The 21,139-nt window shown below is 42.5% G+C and overlaps 1 protein-coding gene across 2 annotated transcripts in view; it reads left to right on the top strand.

The window, feature by feature from the left end:
- The window catches only part of braf (B-Raf proto-oncogene, serine/threonine kinase), a 110,359-nt gene that overhangs the window by 31,894 nt on the left and 57,326 nt on the right, over positions 1–21,139 (top strand). For both annotated transcript variants that reach the window (XM_072552460.1, XM_072552459.1), the window contains exons 3-4: positions 2,043–2,300; positions 8,193–8,296. In XM_072552460.1, coding sequence (XP_072408561.1) covers positions 2,043–2,300; positions 8,193–8,296 — 362 coding nt within the window. The remainder of the gene's footprint in view (positions 1–2,042; positions 2,301–8,192; positions 8,297–21,139) is intronic.

Here is a 21,139-nt window from a genome sequence, read left to right as displayed (position 1 = left end):
TAATGAAGAAGACATTTGGTACACTTGCCTTCATTGCTTACAGGAGTTGGGAGGCCATGTTGCAGCTGTACAGGACATTGGTTAGGCCACTTTTGGAATAATGCTCTCCCTGTTATAGGAAAAATGTAATTAAACTCGAAAGGGTTTAGAAAAGATTTACAAGCATGTTGCGAGGGTTGGAGGATTTGAGCTATAGGGAGAGGTTGAATTGGCTGGGGCTGTTTTCCCTGGAGCATTGAAGGTTGAGGGGTGACCTTCTAGAGGTTTATAAAGTCATGAGGGGCAAGGATAGGATAAATAGACAAGGTCTTTTCCCTGGGATGGGGGAGAACAAAACTAGAGGGCGTAAGTTTAGGATGAGAGGAGAAAGATTTAAACGGACTTGAGAGGCAACTTTTTCATGCAGAGGGTGGTGTGTCTATGAAATAAGCTGTTGAAGGAAGTAGTGGAGTCGGGTAAAATTACAACATTTTAAAAGCATCTGGATGGGTATATGAATAGGAAGGGTTTAGAGAGATATGGGCCACATGCTGGCCAATGGGACTAGATTAATTTAGGATATTAAGTTGGCATGACGAGTTAGGTTGCAGGCACTATTTCTGTGCTGTACAACTCTATACCTCTTTGACTCTAATCCCACCTGTTCCAGAGGTGTGTAATAACATCTCTGAACAGTTTGATTTGACCATATCTAACAAAATAGGATTGGAACTTGTGACCTTCAGATTGATAGTCCAGTACCATGGCCACCCATCTACCATGTCTAACTGTTGAGATGCTTGACGTATTTTTAAAAAAACTATCGGGTCAGGATCGGGACTGATTGAGCTGAAGCCAGTTGCTTGTCTGGGTGGCAGCATAATCACTATTGTCAGCTTAACACTGTCACCCAAAGTTAAAGTTATCCTCACTTTTTTTAAAATCTAAAATAATTCTGCAGAGAATGTCATATGTGTCTGTGTATGAGATGTGGTGTACAAATAGAGACTTTTAACATTTGTACATGGGATGTGAATTTCACTGGCTAGAGCAGCATTTATTGTCCTTTAATCGCTCTTGAGCATTGAATGTTGAACAATTGTAATGCTTTGCATGTTATTTGGTAATTCATGGTTTTGATAATTCAGGCGATTAGATTAAATTACATTAGATTCCCTACAGTGTGGAAACAGGCCCTTTGGCTCAACCAGTCCACACTGACCCTCCAAAGAGTAACCCACCCAGACCCATTTCCCTCTGATTAATTGACCTAACACTATGGGGCAAGTTTACAAATCTGATGTGTTTCCCTGAAGTCTGTCTTTGTCTCTCTCTGTCTCTTACACATCCCCCAACCTCCAAACATATTCCGCCTTTCCTCCCTGTTAAATAAATGAGGAGAAACCGGTTTGATGAACAAGAAAGTCATTAACCAGAGACCTCAGACATATGTTAGTTGGCAAAAGGTTTTTGTTGTTTGCAGAGTGTTATGATCTGCAATGTAAAACCTGATAGTGTGGTGGAAGCAGATGCAGTGATAACACTCTAATGAGAGTGGGATTAGTGCTTGAAGGGGAGACGTATGCAAGGCTGTAGTGAAGACCAAGGAGGCTGGACTCATTGTGTAGCTTTTTCAAAGGCATGATATACTGAATGAGCTGCTGTTACATGATTCACAGCTCCGTTAACTAGCTTTGTGGTCAAGTGGCACTAAGCGTGTTTCAAACCATTTGCACAGTTTAACGTGTTGGTTGGAGGTTTTCAAAATGAAGCTTTATATCCAGTATATTATACACTGTTAAAAATCTACATGTCATCAACTGAAATGTATTGGGATGTAAATTATTTTAAATTATTAATTTCAGTTTAGCTTTGCTGAGCTGTTAAGAGGAATAGGATTACAGGGAAAAGGTAGGTGAATAGAATGAAGTAAATTGTTCATTTGGAAACCTGGCGCAGACTCTGTGCTGCACCTTCCATGCATGAGTACTTCTGTGATTGGGGAATATTTGCTAAAAATGCCCACCACGTCTCCATGTTAAGTAGCTTGCATTCTTTTCCAGGCTTACGAAGAATACACGAGCAAGCTGGATGCCCTGCAACAGCGTGAACAGCAATTGTTGGAGTCCATGGGGAATGGCACAGACTTCCCAAACAGTAATCCCAGCCTGGCGGAGCTGATGGAACCTTGCACCCACCTCACTGTCACTCCGAATTGTCCGAGCCTATTACAGAACCCGAGCGACAGTTTGAGGGCCAACCCCAAATCTCCTCAGAAACCCATTGTTCGAGTCTTCCTGCCCAACAAACAGAGGACTGTGGTGAGTAAAAACAGTGAAGGGGGTGACATGAGATTCTGAGGAACAACTGCAGGGTAAGTTCATGAAGACTGGAAAACTAGAAGGTAATTTGTATTGTGGACCTGTGTGGACATAATACAAATATGTTTCCTTAACACCACCTCCCTGCACCTACTGTCATACCTAACCACTTGGAGCTCTTTCTTAAAAGTTGCTTCTTTTTATTAATTTGGTTTTAACATCTCCATGTGCCCCTAGTGTTCCATTATTCGTCTGCCTGATTTACACGATTAAATGGGACTCCTTCACAATATTGATTGTGTCCACTGTGCCCCACTAAATGTGTCCACCATCCTGTACCCTGCTACTAATGGTGTTTTCTTGTTCATCTACTCAGTGCATCCCACATAGAGGTTTGCTGAACTAAACCAGTGCTCAAATCAAATCAAACTGATTGGATTCCTGAGTTCCAATTTTGCTTATGATTCCTTTAATTTCCACACACTTTTTGAATTCACGATTTTTAAAAAGATCTGTAGATCAGGTTGATAAGTATGTAAGTTAGCTCACTGAGCTGGAAGGTTTGTTTTCAGACGTTTTGTCACCGTGACTAGGTAACATCATCAGTGAGAGTCTCCGGTGAAGCGGGGGTGGTATGTTTATTGACAGAGGTCTGGTTAGAATGCCAGGCCTCCAGAAATTCTCATGTCTGTCTTTGTTTTGCCTGTCCTAGGATGTGTGTGTTGTCCCAGTCAAAGTGGCATCCTGCTTTGTCTGTATGTATGGAAACTAGTGATAGTGGGTCGTGTCTTTTTGGTGGCTAGTTGGTGTTCATGTATCCTGGTGGCAAGAAACTATCACTGGTTTCCATACATACAGACGAAGCAGGAAGTCACTTTGACTGGGACAACACACACATCCTAGGACAGGCAAAACAAAGACACAAATGAGAATTCCTAGGGGCCTGGCATTCTAATCAAACTCCATCAATAAATGCATTGATTTAGACCCCACCTATCTTCTCTTGGGGAAAAAAAAGTAACCGGAAATGACATCACCCACCTGAAGAAATCGAGACCTATAAATAGAGAGGCGGGACATAGCTCCCGCACTTCAGCGGAGACTCTCACTGATGATATGTAGAAATGTCCAAAAACAAACCTTCCAGCTTAGTGAGCTAACTTACATCCAGACTTTGTGTGATACATATGTTTGTGTTTTAAATCTTGACCTATTCGCTGGTTGAATTCAAGGCTCTTTTCTTTCGAGGGATTCTTTCCTAATAAAATGATACCGCTAGACATTGCGACGGCTGCCCTTCCTCTTCACGTCCCACATTGCCCCAGTGCCGAGTATCTCAATGGGGGAGGAGATCAGGTTTGGCCGACAGGGGGGGAGATGCGGGGAGAGGAGATCACGTTTGGAGGTGGTGGGGAAATCAGGCTTTTGGGAGTTGCGGGGTGGAGGGTGTGAAATCAGGTTTTGGTGGGAGAGGAGGATTTAGGCAGGTGGTTTTGGAGGGGGAGTCGACTGGAGAGGTTTTGTAGGGGAATCAGGCTGGGGGAGGCTTTGTGGGGGGTGGGGGTGCGGATGGCTGGGGATGGGAAATCAGGTTGGGGGGCATTTTGGAGGGGGATTCGGTCTGGGGATGGGAAATCAGGCAGGGAGGTTTTCAGGGGGGAATCAGGCTGGGGATGGGAAATTAAGCTTGGGGAAGTTTTTTGTGGGGGGCGCAACGTCAGGCTGGGGTTGGGAAATCCAGTTACAGTGGATTGGCGGAGGGGTTAGTCTGGGGAGTGGTGGCAGTCAGGCACTGGAAGGGGTGAAATCAGGCTGGAGGGAGGAAATCAGGCTTGGCTGCGTTGATGGTGAATTGTGGGGTTGTGAGAATCCAGCTGCGTGGATCAGAAGCAGCTAGGAATCCATGCATCTGATGGCGACAAGCTGGGGAGCAAAATGAAGATATGCAAAAGGCTACGTATATTGGTGGGTTGTGGCTTTTCATTACAGAATCCAGTCTAACAAAATAGGTGTGGCACTTTCTGCTTCGGTTCTACTGGTGAGGTTGCAATTAAACCACTCATCGCTGCCAAACTTGACTGTCACTTTTCAATAATGAATCAAGTGACAGTTTTTGTCAGATCACTAGACAGCCTGTGACTATTGATTGAAGTTTAGACCTTGCCTTTTTAATCAGATTGGATCATCTACCATTTTTTGCTACTGACCACCTGACCCCCCCCCCGGGTTTCAATCCCTTTTGACATTTTCCCAGTCTTTTAACTTTCTCGTTCATCATCCCCTCTGAACCTCAGTCCCTCTTGCCTTCTGGAAGGTGATCCTTAAAACCTACCTATTTGACTGACTCAACATTTGGTTCCTAATACATACTAATGTGACTCAGTACTATCCATTTTGCAGTGAAGAGCATTAGGAAAACAGAGTGGGAGCCATGAATACAGTCTCTGAATAGAGGGAGACTACTTAAAACTGAGATAAAGAGGAATTCTTCACTTGTGGGGAGGCAGTGGTGTCATGGTCAATGTCCTTTGACTAATAATCCAGATTAACCCCAGGTTCTGGTGAACCTAATAAAACTCTGAATTTTTCAAAAAAAAGTCCAGTTTGATGGCAGCCATTTAGTTATTGTTAATTGTCGTGAAAAGCAAACCTTATCTGGTTTGGTCCACATGTGACTCCAGACCCACAGCAATATGGCTGACCCTTAACTGCTCTCTGGGCGAGAGCAATAAATGCTGGCCCAGCCAACAAAACTCACATCCCATGAGAGAATTTTTAAAATGTAGTGGGCAGTAAATCTTTGGATTTCTCTGCCTCAAAAGGGCTCAGTGTAGAGTATATTTGAGACTGAGTTTGATGGATTTCTAAATGATAAAGATGTAAAGGATTTTGGGGATTGTGCAGGGAAGTGACATTGAGGTTGAAGGTGTGTCATGATGGTCGACCCTCCTATTTCTAGGTCTTGTATTAAGTGTTAAATAAAAAAGTTATTGTTTTTGGCCACCATCTCTCCCTAAGAGAGTGATAATGCTTGTGTATTTTTAATTAAGTTCTATGATTTTTTGTTCTCATTTGTAGGTTATTGCCACTAACCCTGAGCTTTGTTTTTCACTGACTGTGCCCATGCTATGTATTGACAACCCTCAACAGGCAGCATAGAACATTGAGCACGGATTGTGGACATTCAGCCTCTTTGTGTCTGTGCTGGTTGAAAATGTTCTTATCCAGCGTATTCCCATCTTGCAGTTTGGTCTGCCAGCCTTTTAAGTTCCCACAGTTAGTGTATATGTAAATTTGTAAAAAAGTGTTCTGAGGATTTATGTCTTTTCATACAGTAATGAGTTCCAGATGATCTCGCCATCCTGTGAGTGAAAAAGAACTCTCCTCAAAATCCCTCTAATCCCTTGTCCAATCTATTTGCCTCTATACCTTCTGGCTATTGGTCTCCCCAGGAAGACTATTTACCAAGCAAACCGAAAGTATTAACTGTGTGTTTGTATCTCTATTTTCTTCCCTCTGCCTCGCTCTCTCTCCACCTTTACAACATGTTCCCCTTCCATTCCCTGTCTTTCTCCATTTATCGAATATTTCCTACTTTTTCTTTTGTCTCCTCCCCACCCCCTATTCCACATTATAGCATTGAATTCTGAAATGATTCTCGTGTAATTTGGATTGTACTACCTTGCCTGAAGTCTATCCTGCTTATTAATCATTCTTCATGTGAAGGTTCTCAATCCTTAATTTGTCTTTTATCAATCTCTGTTTATGTCTGCGTGTGGTGCTGTCATAATTTTACTTTGCCTTAGTGGCTCTGATTGATCTACCTTAAACATTCAATCCCATGTGTAGAGCTCCATGGGGTAATCATTCCCTCACCTATTTTCAAGAATTCCTGATATCTCCAGTCTTTACTTGCATCTTGGACCTCTAGCACCAGGCTAGGACTTGAGTCATCTCTGCATTGTCCCCAGTGTACAAGGGTCTTCAGGGTCAAAAGTATGCACCATTGTTGAGGTGTTGTGAGTTCAGAATGTTGCATTGGCGGTGCATGGCATTCTTTCCCACCCCAAAATGTATTTTACTGAAAAAGCAATATCAACCTTCACTCACCTGGTATCACTCTTGTCTCCGAGTGAAAAATCGCTGCCTCCTCTAGAGGTTTAAACATGCAATCTTGCCTGACATTCCAGTGCATTAAGGGAAGAGTTGTGGTAATGTCATTAAACTCTATCTAATGTTCTGGGGACATTGCTTCAAATCCCACCTTGGGAGATGGTGAGATTTGAATTCGGTACAATCTGGAATTAAAAATACTAGTCTAGCAATGACTTTGTAACAGATTGTTGTAAAAACCCATCTGGTTCATTAATGTCCTTTAGGGAAGGAAATCTGCCATCTTTATCTGGACTGGCCTACATGTGGCTCCAATATGGTTGACTCTTAACTGCCCTCTGGGGAATTGAGGATGGGCAACAAATGCTTGCCCACGTCCCATGAATGAATTAAAGAAAAGCTGAAGGCATGCTGCACTAACTAGGTGCTGTCTTTTTAAATTAGAAACTAACCTGAGGCTTGATCTCCCCATTTTAAAAGATATAAAAGATTCAGTGGTACAGTTTGAAGATGAGAAGAGTACCCTGTTTATTGAAACAGATGATCTGATTGTGCATTTAATAGCTATTTCAGATTTCGCTGTGTACAAATTGTCAGCTGCACTTCCTGATATTGCAACAGTGACTAAAATTTGGAAGTACCTCATTAACTGGTGAAGTGCTTTACCATGACATGAGGTTATGAACAGAGTACAGATATTAGTGGTTTCCTTTCCTGTTGTTCAATACCTCCTTCGAGTACAGATGGGAAGTATTGAGTCATTGTTACAAAATTTCACTCCAAATCATTTTCTCAACAATATATTGACCTTCCATGCAGGTGAAGAGGTGTTTTGTTTTGGTTTCAGTTTGATGAAAATGCATGATTGTATGAAAGGGACAACAGCATTCCGACAAGCCATCTGTCCCTGTGGTCCCTATTGGACTTTCCAATGCCAAGTCTTTAATCTGTAATGTGGAGTCTGAACTTGGGGCCTGACGCTCAAAGCTAGTTGGTCAAACCCTTACATAGCTTGCCAATATTGCTGTTGTGACCTGCAGTCTAATAAATGGACCATGGCTTGGGGGACTGAAGAGGAAAGGTGCCACTTAGCTTATTGACAAGCTGGACTGTTGTTGAATGCTATTTCCATTGATGTAATGAATGCTGGCTCAATTAGCGATGCCCACATCCCGTGAGTAAGAAAACATCAGTTTGCAGTTTTTTGGGAAAAGGAGACATCACTTTCCATGCACTGAGATCACCAACCTGAGCTCTGTGCCCAGTTAAGTTGGGTTCCCATGCTACTTGCAGCTGGGGCCTATGCCCATCTGACACAGCAAGCATGCACTCTGCTCTGTATATGCTGGTGGGCCAACCCCACTTCAGTAAGCTGAAATGTAATGAATGGCTGTCTGCAACATTTATGCAGACTCAAGTCTTGAATGAACATTTAAACTCAAGTCTTGAATGAACTTTGAACACTTGCTCACTGGCTGCTTTCAGTCAATAACCATTCTGGTCTGCCAGTGAGTTGTAGGAGTGATATGTCTTCCAGCAGACAGCTATGTCTTCCAACTGAGTTGAAGCAAGAAACTCTTTGTAATAATCCATAACTGTATGGTCATCCAAAAGAGAGAGTACCCAGTTATTTGCCTTCATGTATTGTCACCGTGCAGTCTTGGCTGAAGCTGTGATGTCGACAGACATTTTAAAATGGAAGTTGAGACCATGCACTCAGGATAGTTGTAAGAGTAGCAGCAGCCGGTGCTGTGCTTAATCCCTTTTGCCTTTTCCCAGGTCCCAGCCCGGTGTGGGGTGACTGTGAGAGACAGCCTGAAGAAAGCTCTGATGATGAGGGGACTGACCGCGGACTGCTGTGCAGTCTACAGGACGCAGGATGGGTGAGTTGTGTGCTTAGGGAACCTGGTGGCACTGGGTTGTAGGGTCAAAGAGATCTCTGCTCTGGAGTGGCATGAAGTGAGGAACCCCTGCAGAGATGAGCCCTGATTGGCTTTTGGCTGCTAGCTTTATTGTGAAAAGGTTTATTTAAAATAATTTAGGGTGTGAAAGTGAGGGTCAGTCATAGAACCATAGAAATGTACAGCATGGAAGTGGACCCTTCAGTCCAAATTGTCCATGCTGACCAGATATCCTAACCTAATCTAGTCCCATTCGCCAACACTTGGCCCATATCCCTCTAAATCCAGATGTTTTTGAATGCTATGATTGTACTAGCTCTCCACCACTTCCTCTGGCAGCTCATTCCATACATGTACCACCCTATGCATGAAAAAGTTGCTGCTTAGGTCCCTTTTATATCTTTCCCCTCTCACCCTAAACCTATGCCCTCTTATTCTGGACTCTACCACCACAGGGAAAAGATCTTGTCAACTTATCCTATCCATGCCCCTCATGATTTTATAAACCTCTGTAAGGTCACCCTCAGCCTCCAACGCTCCAGGGAAAACAGCCCAGTCTGTTCAACCTCTCCCTATAACTCAAATTCTCCAACCCTGGCACATCCTTGTAAAGCTTTTCTGAACCCTTCCAAGTTTCCAATAGGAAGGAGAGCAGAATTGCACGCAATATTTTGGGTAATCCAAGATGGAGGCAGGAAAAAAATTGTGGTTGTAAAAGCTACTCGTTTTTTTTTGAGGTATTTTAGATGTTAGAGGTGATTTCTGTTTTATATGCTGTTGCATTGTTTGGGAACTTTGGGGGAAGAAAGTCAAAACGATAAAAGGGATAAAGACAGACAAAAGGCAGCGAGACATGGTCAGTCGAGATGCCTCGTGCAATTCTATCATTTAGTTGTTATGGTGATATTTTAGTTTGCAAGATCAGTGTTCCTTTGGCAGTTAGCAACATTTGTTACCTTGGTTTAAAGTTTGTGGGGCCAGTGTTCCTTCAGTTGTAGTTAATAAGATTGAATATCACATTGCTTTCATCTTCTGAATGTATTGTTTCTTGTTGAGCTGCTATCACTGGTGTCTTTTTCAAGATGCCACATTCCCGTTGGTATGTCTAAACAAGTTACAGTACATGAGCATCAAAGGTGCACCTAATCTTGGGTTGAGCCAGCACCTACCAACCATATCCACATGTTCATGATCCTTCTGAAAATCAAATTCAGAAACTAAGCTGATTTTCTTCCCTATCCTTGAGCTAGGTGTGTTGAATTTATAATCCATATTGTAATTAATCATTGGTCTTACTAAGATATTGGTGAGATGACCACAAAGCTTATCTGTCTTGTGCCTAATGGCAGATCTATCAGGATTGTCAAGAAGGTGTGTTTTTGAGTTTTGTATTCAAAATAGAGAGACACAAATCTCTCAAACTTTGCAGAGCTGAAATCTAAAAGCAAAGTATGAAGTGAAAATGACCACGAACTCTTCAAACAAACTTTATCATGAAACTATTGACGTGATCTTGAGGTACTTATCCATAGCTCACTGTTGACCTATTTAATCTTGTCTCCTTCCTATTTTAAGGGGCTCTTATTTTATTAAATACTAAGAAGTGTGATATTTCTGTAATTCCTGAATCTCATTCTCAGTAAATTTTGATCCAGTCCCACTTGAAGTTGCCCATTGCCAATAAATAAACCATCTGGGAGGGTCTATTGCTTCAGCCACAGAGAGTGATGAATTAATGCAACTCCTTTCCACTGAAGGCTGTGGAGGCAAGTCATTGAGTGTATTTAGGACAGAAATAGACGGGTTCTTGATTAAGGGCTTCATTCCTGATGAAGGGCTTTTGTCCGAAACGTCGATTTTCCTGCTCCTCAGATGCTGCCTGACCTGCTGTGCTTTTCCAGCACCAATCTAATCTAAGCTCTGGTTTCCAGCATCTGCAGTCCTCACTTTTGATTAGTAAGGGGATCCTGACCACTTTCAAGTGACAGGGCTTCTGATGTCGCTAAGATTCCCTGCAATGAGTGAGTTTTGCAGAATCCTTGTTTGTAATATTGGTCAGAAACATTGGAAGAGATTTTTTTTCCCCATCTGGTCTGGGTCGTAGAGGGTTTCCAACACAAACATTTGAACCTTTTTTTTTCCCAAAGGATGCAAATGCGTTTATCACCTACTTAACAAGAATTATGAGCAAAGAACTAGAGGACAAGTATAAAATTCTTGAGCAAGATCAGAGCTAAAAGTTTATGTAAGACTACAAGCCATTCAGCCTTTTCAAGTCTGCTTCGCCATTTGATCATGACTGATATGTTTCTCAATCCCATTCGCCTGCCTTCTTGCTGTAACGTTTATTGTTGTGAAGGCTTTTCACTGTCCTCTTAAGGAAAGCAAACTCTCAGATATGATGGAGAGGTTATAATAATGAGCGATAACTTGTCCGTCTGTGGTAAAGGAAATTATTTGCGATGTTCGCTGACCAGTTGCCCTGCTACCCAGCAAGAGTAGAAATGACCTTCTGTGCAGTCTATTCCAACAGATACGAGGAGAGTGGAATAAACAGAATTCCGCATAATTGGCACGTATAAATATCAAGCAAATCGTTGTGTGCCAGTAATGAGGAGTATCCATATAAAACATGCTAGTTAAGTGTGCCTGATAACGAATGTAGCCATCTGTTGCCTCAGCTCCATGCAGAGACCAGTCTGGCCCAGCTTGCTGCAATGTTTAGTGAGATGGTTGTACTGTGAGACAAACCTGGCTTCTCGAACATGTCATTCCCCCATATCAATTTTCAACAATTGCATTGGTAACACATCAGCGGGTGAAGCGTTGTTTTGCACAGTGGAACATTTGGGCCAATTTGTTTTGCAAGGACTGCTGGTTACGGAGGGACAGATGGAGAGGGAACTTGCCGTATGCTGCGAGATATCTGAAAGGAAAATGTGTGTGGTGAGAGACCTCCAGTTGAGAAAGAACAATTCATTTTCTTTCTGATGCTGATTTATTCTGTACATTTCTGGCCCATTCTACTTTGAATACCTGAAACAAAACCTTGCTTATTGCGCCAGCTTCGCTCTACCCAATCTGTACAGCACCCAATCAGTTGGCTTTTAACAGCAAAGGTCTCTCTGTGGTTCATCATCTCTAACTCCTGCTTCAATCAGCTGACTAGCATTGCTATTAAACTTAAAAAAAAAAAAGGACCTTTGATTTACTCAGCAGTTTCAAGCATGGCACAAAAACTAGGAAAAAGTGCAGTGAGGATACTGATAAACATCAAATGGACTTTGGCTGGTGGAATAGTTAGCCATGTGTTGATGAAATTTAATGCAGGGAAGTTTGATGTGATGCATGTTAGCAGAAAATACAAAGGAGAGGCAACATAAAATGAAGAGCACGGGATTGCAGCACCAGATAGACCTGAGACTTAGTGCTCACAGATCTTTGAATGTAGCATGGCAGGTTAAGAATTTGGCTATAAAGTTTAGGAATTCCTTGGTCTTTATAAATAGAGGTACAGAGTACAAAAGCAAGTCTGTTATGGTAAATCCTTGTAAAACACCAGTTTGGCCTCAAATAATGCATGTAATTGAGTACTACCATATAGGGAGGATGTGAAAGTGGTAGAAAGCGTGCAGAAAAGATTAACAAAAAGTAATTCTGGGATGAGGGATTTCAGTTACGTGGATAGAGTGGAAATACTATGACTGTTTTTCTTACAGAAGTGAAGGTTAAGAGGAGATTTAATAGGTGTTCAAAATCACGAGGTGTAGAGAGAGAGAGCGAGAAAGGGAAAAAAAATCTGTTCCTGTATCTTCACTACATGCACTACCATGTTTCAAGAAGGCCACTATCGCCTTCTCAGGAGTAGATCAAGGTGGACAATAAACAGCACTATGCCTGAATCCTCAAATGTTTCCAATTCGTGTTTATTCAATTCCCTTTGCACAGTTATTATTGAATTCAGCTCTCTCATCCATGGAGTGCATTCTCGATGATAACTGTGACTTAAAATTCTTCTCATCTCGCTTCTGTTCTTCTGCCACTTACCGTAAATTTTGTGTCATCCAGTGAGTAGCCCTCCTATCACTGTGAACAGTTTCTCCTTCTATTACTTCAAACTAATGCCATCGGTTGGTCACTATATATTTACAACCCAATTCATATTTACACTTTTCTCTCTTCATCCGAACTGAGAGCATCTAGAACTCGCTGGCTGACGGTGGTGGAAGCAGAGATGATGAATGATTTCAAAATAAAATTGGATGGGCATTTGATGAAGCTGACCTTTCAGAAAATGAATTTGAATGGAAGACTAGGTCTAAGAGTCATCATGAGTTTCAAGCACCAAATGGCTGCCTCCTTTGCCTATGGTTTATGCAGCATTGGGAGATTAGCTCTCTGCTCTCACTCTGAGGTGCAATGTGAGGGGCCGCTGACTTTGTTAATTCATTAAAAGTACAGTTGTATGTGGCCTGCTGTAAAACTTGCAAAGGCCATTTGAAGGTAATGAGCATGAAACAGAGGTGTGAAATTTGAATATGGCTTGTGTGACTGAGACAGGAAGCAATAGACTTTTCTCATTGTACACTGTGCTGCATGCTTCCAGACAAAAAAAAACTGCAAATGCTTGAATTCACAGGAGAGAAGTAGGAGGCTGGAAGAACACAGGACGCCAGGCAGCATCAGGAGGTGGAGAAGTCAACATTTCTGTTACAACCCTTCGGGAACAGAAGTGGGGTCGGGAGAGCTGCAGGTAAAGAGGGAGGGTGGGTTTTGGGTGGGGAGAGGTTCGAATGGGTGAGGTAGTGGCAGGTGAATACAGGTAGTGGGTATGACTTGGTTGGTTGATGGGAGGAATTAATCTGGTTAGTAGCTGGAAGGAAGGGTTGGTAGGTGGAATGGAAGGTTATTTGAAATTGGAGAACTCAGTGTTGAGTCCTCCGGGCTACAGACTGCCCGGGAAGAAGATACGGTGTTGTTCCTTTTGAGTTGCACCCATTTAAATTCCCATTCCTGTTCCCACTCCCTCTCCGACATGTCCATCCTCAGCCTTCTGCTTTGCTGCAGTGAATCAGACCACAAATTGGAGGAACAACCCCCTCATCTTCTGCCTGGGCAGCCTGTATCCAAGATGACTCAGCATGGAGTTCTCCAATTTCAAATAGCTTTCCCATCCATGCTCCAATTCCCTTTCCAGGCCTGCCTCCTTCCTTCCATGTCACTTACTGACCCTTCCTTCCAACTGGTAACCGGATTCATTCCTCCCATTGACCAACCAGGTCATATCAACCACCTGTGTTCACCTGTCAGCACTTCCCCATTTCGCCCCTCTCCCCACCTATAAACCATCTCACCTTTTTACCAGCAGCTCCCGTTTCCCCACTTCCATTTCTGAAGAAGGATTATAACCAAAGTGTTGACTTCTCCACCTCCTGATGTTGCTGACCTTGCTGTGTTCTTTCAGCCTCCTGCTTGTCTACTTTGTACTGCATACCTGTTACTTTAAAACCAAGTGAGGTTGCACATCAACTTTGTCAGTCCTCAGCTATTTTATGTGCCTTGTTAACCCCACTGAGATGCTGCATGCAGTGCAACTGAGAGTTTCTTGTTGTGAGCACAGTATCTCCAGAGACTATTTTACTGGTGGAACCAATCCTTATTAACCTAACATGCTAATTGTGTGAAGCTGGATCCGTGTGTTCATATGGTTAGAATCCAAACAGTATGGGTACGGAGTTAGATCCTCTCTATACAGATCTGGGGAGTGCAGCTGTCACCAACACTTTTTGGAACAAGTTTACACCAGTGAGCTGCTGGAGCCTGTCCTGTGGTCAATCCTATCTTGACAGGTACATGATATGCCCACCCTTGCCATATATTGATTGATTGATATTTCAAATAAAAGTCTTATAATTTAAAACTAATGATTGATCTGAGATTGTTTACCACTTGTCATTAAAAACATTTGTACCGCCTTTTGTGTGTTTCTTAACTTCACCCCTGAAACATCTGGATCTCATTTAAACTATGTCCTATTCCTTAGATGCTTCAACTAGCAGAAATAGGGTAGACAGACGTGAACTCTCTGTTCCCATTACTTTCTTGTCCAGTTAGTTATACAGCACAGAAAAAGACCCTACGGTCCAATTCACGCCGTCCAATTTTCCCAAACTAAACCAGTCCCACTTGGCTGTATTTGGCCTATATCATTCTAAGCCTTTTCTATTCATGTATCTAAGTATCTTTTAAATGTTGTAACTGTACCCGCATTGACCATTTCCTCTGGCAGGTCATTCCATATACAAACCACCTTCTGTGTGAAAAAAGTCGCCCCTCAGGTCCATTTTAAATCTTTCTCCTCTCACCTTAAAAAATATGCCCCCTTGGTTTCAACAACCCCACCCTAGGGAAAAGACCTTTTCTATTCACCTTATCTATGGGACTCATTATTTTATAAACCTCTGTACGGTCACCCTTCCGTGTCCCACGGTTCAGTGAAGAAAGCCCCAGCACCTCCTCATAACTCAAACCCTCCATTCCCAGCAACATCCTTGTAATCCTTTTCTGAGCTTGCTCCAATCTAATAATATCATTCCTGTAACAGGCCAACTAAAACTGAGCACGTTACTTCAAAAGTGGCCTCACCAATGTCCTGTACAATCTTAGCATGGCATCCCAACTCTTGAAAACGTTGACCAGATGAGCCCGCATATTTATCAGTTACATGAGTATAGCCTAGTGTGTGCAGTCCTTCCTCGAAACTTAACTCTAATGCAGATGATGTAGTGGTAAACCCGTGCTTCTCTCCATCCAAGACCAATGCATCCTTCTTAAATTGAGGTGTCTATAACTGCTCTTGGAACTGTGGGGGTGCTTTTATCAAAAGTTTTATATAGCTGTTGCATATCTCCCAAGCCCTTGTATCCTAGCCCAAAAGACATAGGTGCAGAATTTTGACCATTCAGCCTATCGAATTTGCACCACTATTCAATCATGTTTGATAAGTTTCTTGACCCCATTCTCCCACTTTCTCCCTGTAATCCTTGATCCCCTTGACAATCAAGAACCTATCTATCTCTGTCTTAAATACACTCAATGACCTGGTCTCCACAGCCTTCTGTGACAGTGAATTCCATAGATTCCCCACTCTCTGGCTGAAGAAGTTTCACCTTATTTCCATTCTAAAGGGTCTTGCCTTTACTCTAAGGCTGTAGAACTCACAAGTCTCTTCACACTTCAGACTTCCGAATTTTCTCCCCATTTAGAAAACAGCCCTTGCCTCTATTCTTCATACCAAACCTGCAGGAAGTTCTGTAGTTAGACTGATGAAAGCTGGAATTCCATTAACATTAGCTGTGGAGATGGTGACGTAGTGGTAAAGACACTACATAGTAACCCAGATCTCCCAGGTGACAATTAAGGAGATATGGCCTTTTAGGGAAGGAAAGCTGCCATCCTCACCTGGTCTGGCCTTCAGGTCATGTGGCTGACTCTTAACTGCTAGCTGAAATGGCCCAGCAAGTTATTCAATTGTATCAAAAGCATTGCAAAATCTAAAGAAAGAAACCAGACAGACCACTTGACATCAACCTAGATTTGGAAACTAAACAACAAATCCAGCCCTGCCCTTCTCTGTTGCTGGGTAAAACCCCTGGAACTTACTCCCTAATAGAGCAATGGATGTCCTTAAGCTAAAAGGACAGTACAATTGCCACCTCCTCAAGTGGTAATTAGGGAAGAACAATAAATGCTGGTCTAGTCAGCACTGCACATATTTCATGAATGAGTCAAATTATTCTTTCTTAGTGTCTGTTCATGACATTTTGAAAATCTTTTATGCCTGAGCCCCCAAATCTCTTTGAACCCTCGTTGTTTTTAATTTTTCACCACTTAGGGGTAGTACCTTCTATCCTTTTCAGATTCACAATGGATGCACTCATATTTATAGAGTCCCAACATGGAATAAAAGTCCAACTTCTCCGCGTAGACCAGACATCCCAATCTGTCCCATTTGTTAGCATTTAGCCCATATCCCCCTCCTTCCTATTCATCTACTCATCCAGATGCAGTCTTAAATATTGGAATTGTACCCACCTCTAGCACTTCCACTGGCAGCTCATTTCATACATGTACCACCCCCTGTATGAAAAAGTTACCCCTCTGCTCCTTTCCCCCTTATCTTACCCCCTCACCTTAAACCTATGTCCCCTAGTTGTGGACTCCTTCACCCAAGTAAAAAGACCTTGGCTATTCAACCTATCCATGCCCTCATGGTTTTATAAACCTCTATAACGTCACCTTTCAACCTCTGACGCTATTCAGCCTCTCCTTATAGCTCAAACCCTCCAGTACTGGCAACATCCTAGTAAATCTTTTCTGCACCCTTTCAAGTTTAACAACATCTTCCTATAGAAGGGCGGCCAGAATTGAGCACAATATTCCAAAAGTGACATCACCTATATCCTGTACAACCACAACATGACACCTCAACTCCTTTAATCAATGTTGCGATTAATGAAGGCAAGCGTGACAAATGCCGCCTTCACCACCCTGTCTATCTGAGACTGCACTTTCAAGGAACTATGCACCCGCACTCCGAGGTCTCTTTATTTGGCAGCACTCTCTGAGCCCTACCACTATAAGCCCTATATTAAATGTATAAATCCTATCATTTGCCTTACCGAAATGCAGCACTTTGCGTTTATCTAAACTCCATCTGCCACTCCTCGATCCACTGGCGCCTTTTAACCAAGGTCTCATTGTACTCTGAGATGCCCTTCTTCACTGTCCACTGCACCATCTATTTTGGTGTTATCTATAAACTTACAAATGACAAAAAGCAGTGAACCTGGCACTGATTAATGTGGCACACTGCTGGTCACAGGCTGCCAGTCTGAAAAACAACCCTCCACCACCACCCTCTCTCTCTTCTAACTTCAAGCCAATATTGTATCTGATTGCCTAGCTCTCCCTGGATCCCTTACTAACCAGTTTATCATGCAGAACCTTGTCAGATGCTTTACTGAAGTCCATATAGAGAATGTCTAACGTTCTGCCTTCTTCAATTTTACCTCTTCAGAAAACTCAGTCATGTTCCCATGCACAAAGCAACACTGACTATCTCTAATCAGTCCTTACCTTTCCAAATGCCTGTAACCCCTGTCCCTGAGAATCCCCTCCAACAACTTGTCTGCCACTGGTGTTAGGCTGGCCGCTCTGTAGTTCTCTGGCTTTTCCTTACCACCTTTCTTAAATAATGGCACCATGTTAGCCAGTGTCCAATCTCTAAGCACCTCACTCACAGCTATCAATTATACAAATTTGTCTGCAAGGGCTGTAGTTCTGACTGTTAGTTTAATCATTCAGAAAAGTTGGTTAATAAAATTGATGCTCAGTGAATAGGAGGATCAGTGTTAACATGAATAAAATATTTAAGGACAGTCAACAGCAAGCATATTTACTGGTTATTCAGACAACAGTGGTGTTTCCCAAGGGCCATTGCTGGAACCACTTTTTTTTGATATATGTAAATGGTTTAGATATTGGAATGTAGAGTTGAAATAACCCCACAGAGGCTGGTCACTAAGTCATCCTTTATTTACACATGGGAAATCTCTGACACTGATCCAGCTTCCTCAGAGTGATAAGAATCTCTGATACTCCTGTTTATATTTCATAGCCAAGGATCCCTGAATGGATCAGGTTAACAGCCCCTATCAGGGAACTCAAATTCATAGAATGATAGAATCCCTGTGTGTAAACAGACCATTCAGCCCAACAGGTCCACACTGATGCTCCAAAGAGTAATGCACCCTGACTCTTTCCCCTACCCTATTATGCTACATTTACCCCTGACTAATGCACCTTAATCTCACATCCTTGAATACTATGGACAATCTAGCATAGCAAATTCATCTAACCTCCAGTTTCCTCCCACATTCCAAGGATGTGCAGGTTAAGTGAATTGGCCATGCTAAATTGCCCATCGTGTTCAGGGATGTGGAGATTTGGTGCATCAGGCAGGGGTAAATATCAGATAATAGAGTAGGGCAAGGGGTCTGGGTGGTTTACTCTTTGGAAGGTCAGTGTGGGCCTGTTAGGCTGAAGGGCCTGTTTCCACACTGGAGGGATTCTGTGAATCTGCACATCTTTAGATTGTGGGAGGAAGCTGGAGCACCTGGAGGAAACCTATGCAGATGTGGGGAGAATGTGCAAGCTCCAGACAGACAGTCCACCCGAGGCTGACATTGAACCGGGATCCCAGGCGCTGTGAGGCAACAGTGCTAACCACTGAGCCACCGTGCCACCCTACTTCTGTTAGGTCCACTTGGCTGACCTTGTTGCAATCACTGCAGGTTAAAATTGGGAAACTTGTTGATGCTTGCAAACTTGGAGATGTGACTGGCAGTGAGAATGACATCAACTGACTACAGCATGTTGTAGGTCAGCTAGCAGAATGAACAGAAAAGTGACAAACAAAAGTTAATGCAGAAAAGTATGGGGTGATGCTTTTTGATAATGAGGAGAGGAAGTATCAAATAAATGGTATAGTTGTAAGGAGTGTAGGAGCAAGGGAACCTAGGTTTAATATCATTAGATCTTTAAAAAAGGACTGGGTGTATTGAGAAAGTGGTCAGCAAAACACGTAGGATCTTTGGCTTCCTAAGCAGAGTTGTTGTGAATAACAGCTGAGTAGTAATGCTGAACTTTTATATCCAGCTTGGTTAGGGCCATGACGAGAATATCCAGTCTGCTTCTGATCACCACACTTCAGGAACGATGCAAATGAATAGGAGATTTATCCGGGTGTTTCAGAGAATGAGGGATTTTAGCTGAAGCTTAGATTGGTGTTGTTCTCTTTGGTTCAGATAGGACTGATGGGAGATTTGATCAAGGTTTGTAATGCCAGGACAAGTTTAGATACACTTTATAGTTGCACAGATTTAAGAATTGAGGAAAGAGGTCGACAGAGTGAGTGGGAATGACCTAGCAATTAGAGCAGAGATGATGAATGATAAGTTTAAATAGGAAGTTGGTAGAGAATGATGGAACAAAATTAATGGGATTGCACTATGAAAAGCCAGGATGGTCTTGATGGGCCGAACAGCCTGTTGTGCTGTAATGACTTTGTTGAATATTATTTGGTCATTTTTTTATGCTTCATCTTCACTGCTTTTAATACCATCTATCTTTCTGAAAGCTGCATGTTTGGATATATTGCTTTCTATTTGGAATTGTTGATAAATACCATGAATGGTCCCTAAGAGGTTCTTGGAAAGCAGTATTGCCACGTTCTGCCAATTAGTTTATGTACCCATTATCATGTACCCTGCTTGCTGCCACTCCACCAGTTTCCAAACCATATCAATAATTCGACATTAATTCCATGAAGTTCAATTTTAGTTAACAATCTCTCATAAGGAATTTTTTGTCAAACGCCACCTTGAAGTCCATAACTAATATCCATCCTTCAAAACCTTCTGTCAGGCTCATGAGGCACAACCTACCCTTTGTAAATTCCTACTGGCTCTCACTGGTCATATGAAAATGTTCAAGGTGTTCAGACACTCTATGCTTAATTATAGACTCTGACAATGCCTTGACAACAGATACAAGGTAAACAGGTTTATAAATGTCTAGTTTTCCTCTCTCGCTGTTCCTGAACAGTGGTGTGTCACACCCATATTTTCAATTTAAAGGAGCAGTGCTAAAGTGGTGAACTTTGCACAGTTATAGTTGGGGCGTGTGCAGTGTTTTCGTTTGTTTCAAAAACTTTTCATTTTCCTTCATGAGTCCATATTACTTCATGTGCTCCATGAAATGACTCCCTGGGGTTCCCTCCCTGAACGTCTTCACTTCTCCATTCCTTACAGCATGTCTGAAAGTCTACGTCTTTCATTAGCAATTTCCACCCATCCTAATACTTCTGCTATCTTCTGTATCTTCTGCAACTTGAAAGGATATGGTGGACAACTGGTTTAGTATTCCTCTGCCCGATCCACTTGAGTGACTTAAAATGCTGCCAGGTTCTGCTCATCTACTAAGACTGCTCACCATTCCGGGATCACCCTGGATTGCAAAGAGAGCTCCCAGCTTCGTCTCATGTCTGCAGACCACCTCATTACCACTCATCTCCAACAAGAGTGAAGAGCTTTTGGAGTGTCCATGTCACTAATATTGAGACAATCTGAGCACCTGCCTTTGCTCTACCATTAGCTCACCTGGTCACACTTCCTTTTATACTCCTCTCTGCCATGTTTTTCTCTATATTCTCTTCCATCTTCCATCTTGCTCACTTTGAACTCAACTAGTCTGTGACATCACCCACCTGTTCTCTCAATCCTATTCCTACTAAGCTTCTGAAAACATAACTCCTCTTCTAACCTTCATGTTATCTTGAATTTTAATTGGTTCTTTCTCCGTCTTTACTACCCCACCCTTTTAAACCTGCTGTTGTCATCCCTCTTCTGAAAGCCTACTGTTAGTTTTAATGTGTACCCAGTTATACCCAGCTTTAACCCTGCACCACCTCTTTATCCAATTCTTATCTGACATCCTTCAGTTATATATTGTGAAGACTGAAGCCATTGGTTCTTGGTCCTTGCTTCAATCAACTCTATCCTCTCTGTGGCAACAGGCTGAGATTTAGCCATTTTTTTCCCAATCTGGGTGTAACCAGGGCAGCATGGTGGCTCAGTGATTAGCACTGGTGCCTGAGTTTGATTCCATCCTCGTCTGACTGTAGAAATACCACACAGTAATTCTCCCCATGCTAGTCTGGGTTTCCTTCCACAGTCGAAAGATGTGCAGGTTAGGTGAATTAGC

Source organism: Chiloscyllium punctatum, chromosome 32 (genome assembly GCF_047496795.1).
Source record: "Chiloscyllium punctatum isolate Juve2018m chromosome 32, sChiPun1.3, whole genome shotgun sequence".
Lineage (NCBI taxonomy): Eukaryota > Metazoa > Chordata > Chondrichthyes > Orectolobiformes > Hemiscylliidae > Chiloscyllium > Chiloscyllium punctatum.
Note: the sequence above shows the minus strand (reverse complement) of the source record. Positions and strands in the feature narration are given on the sequence as shown.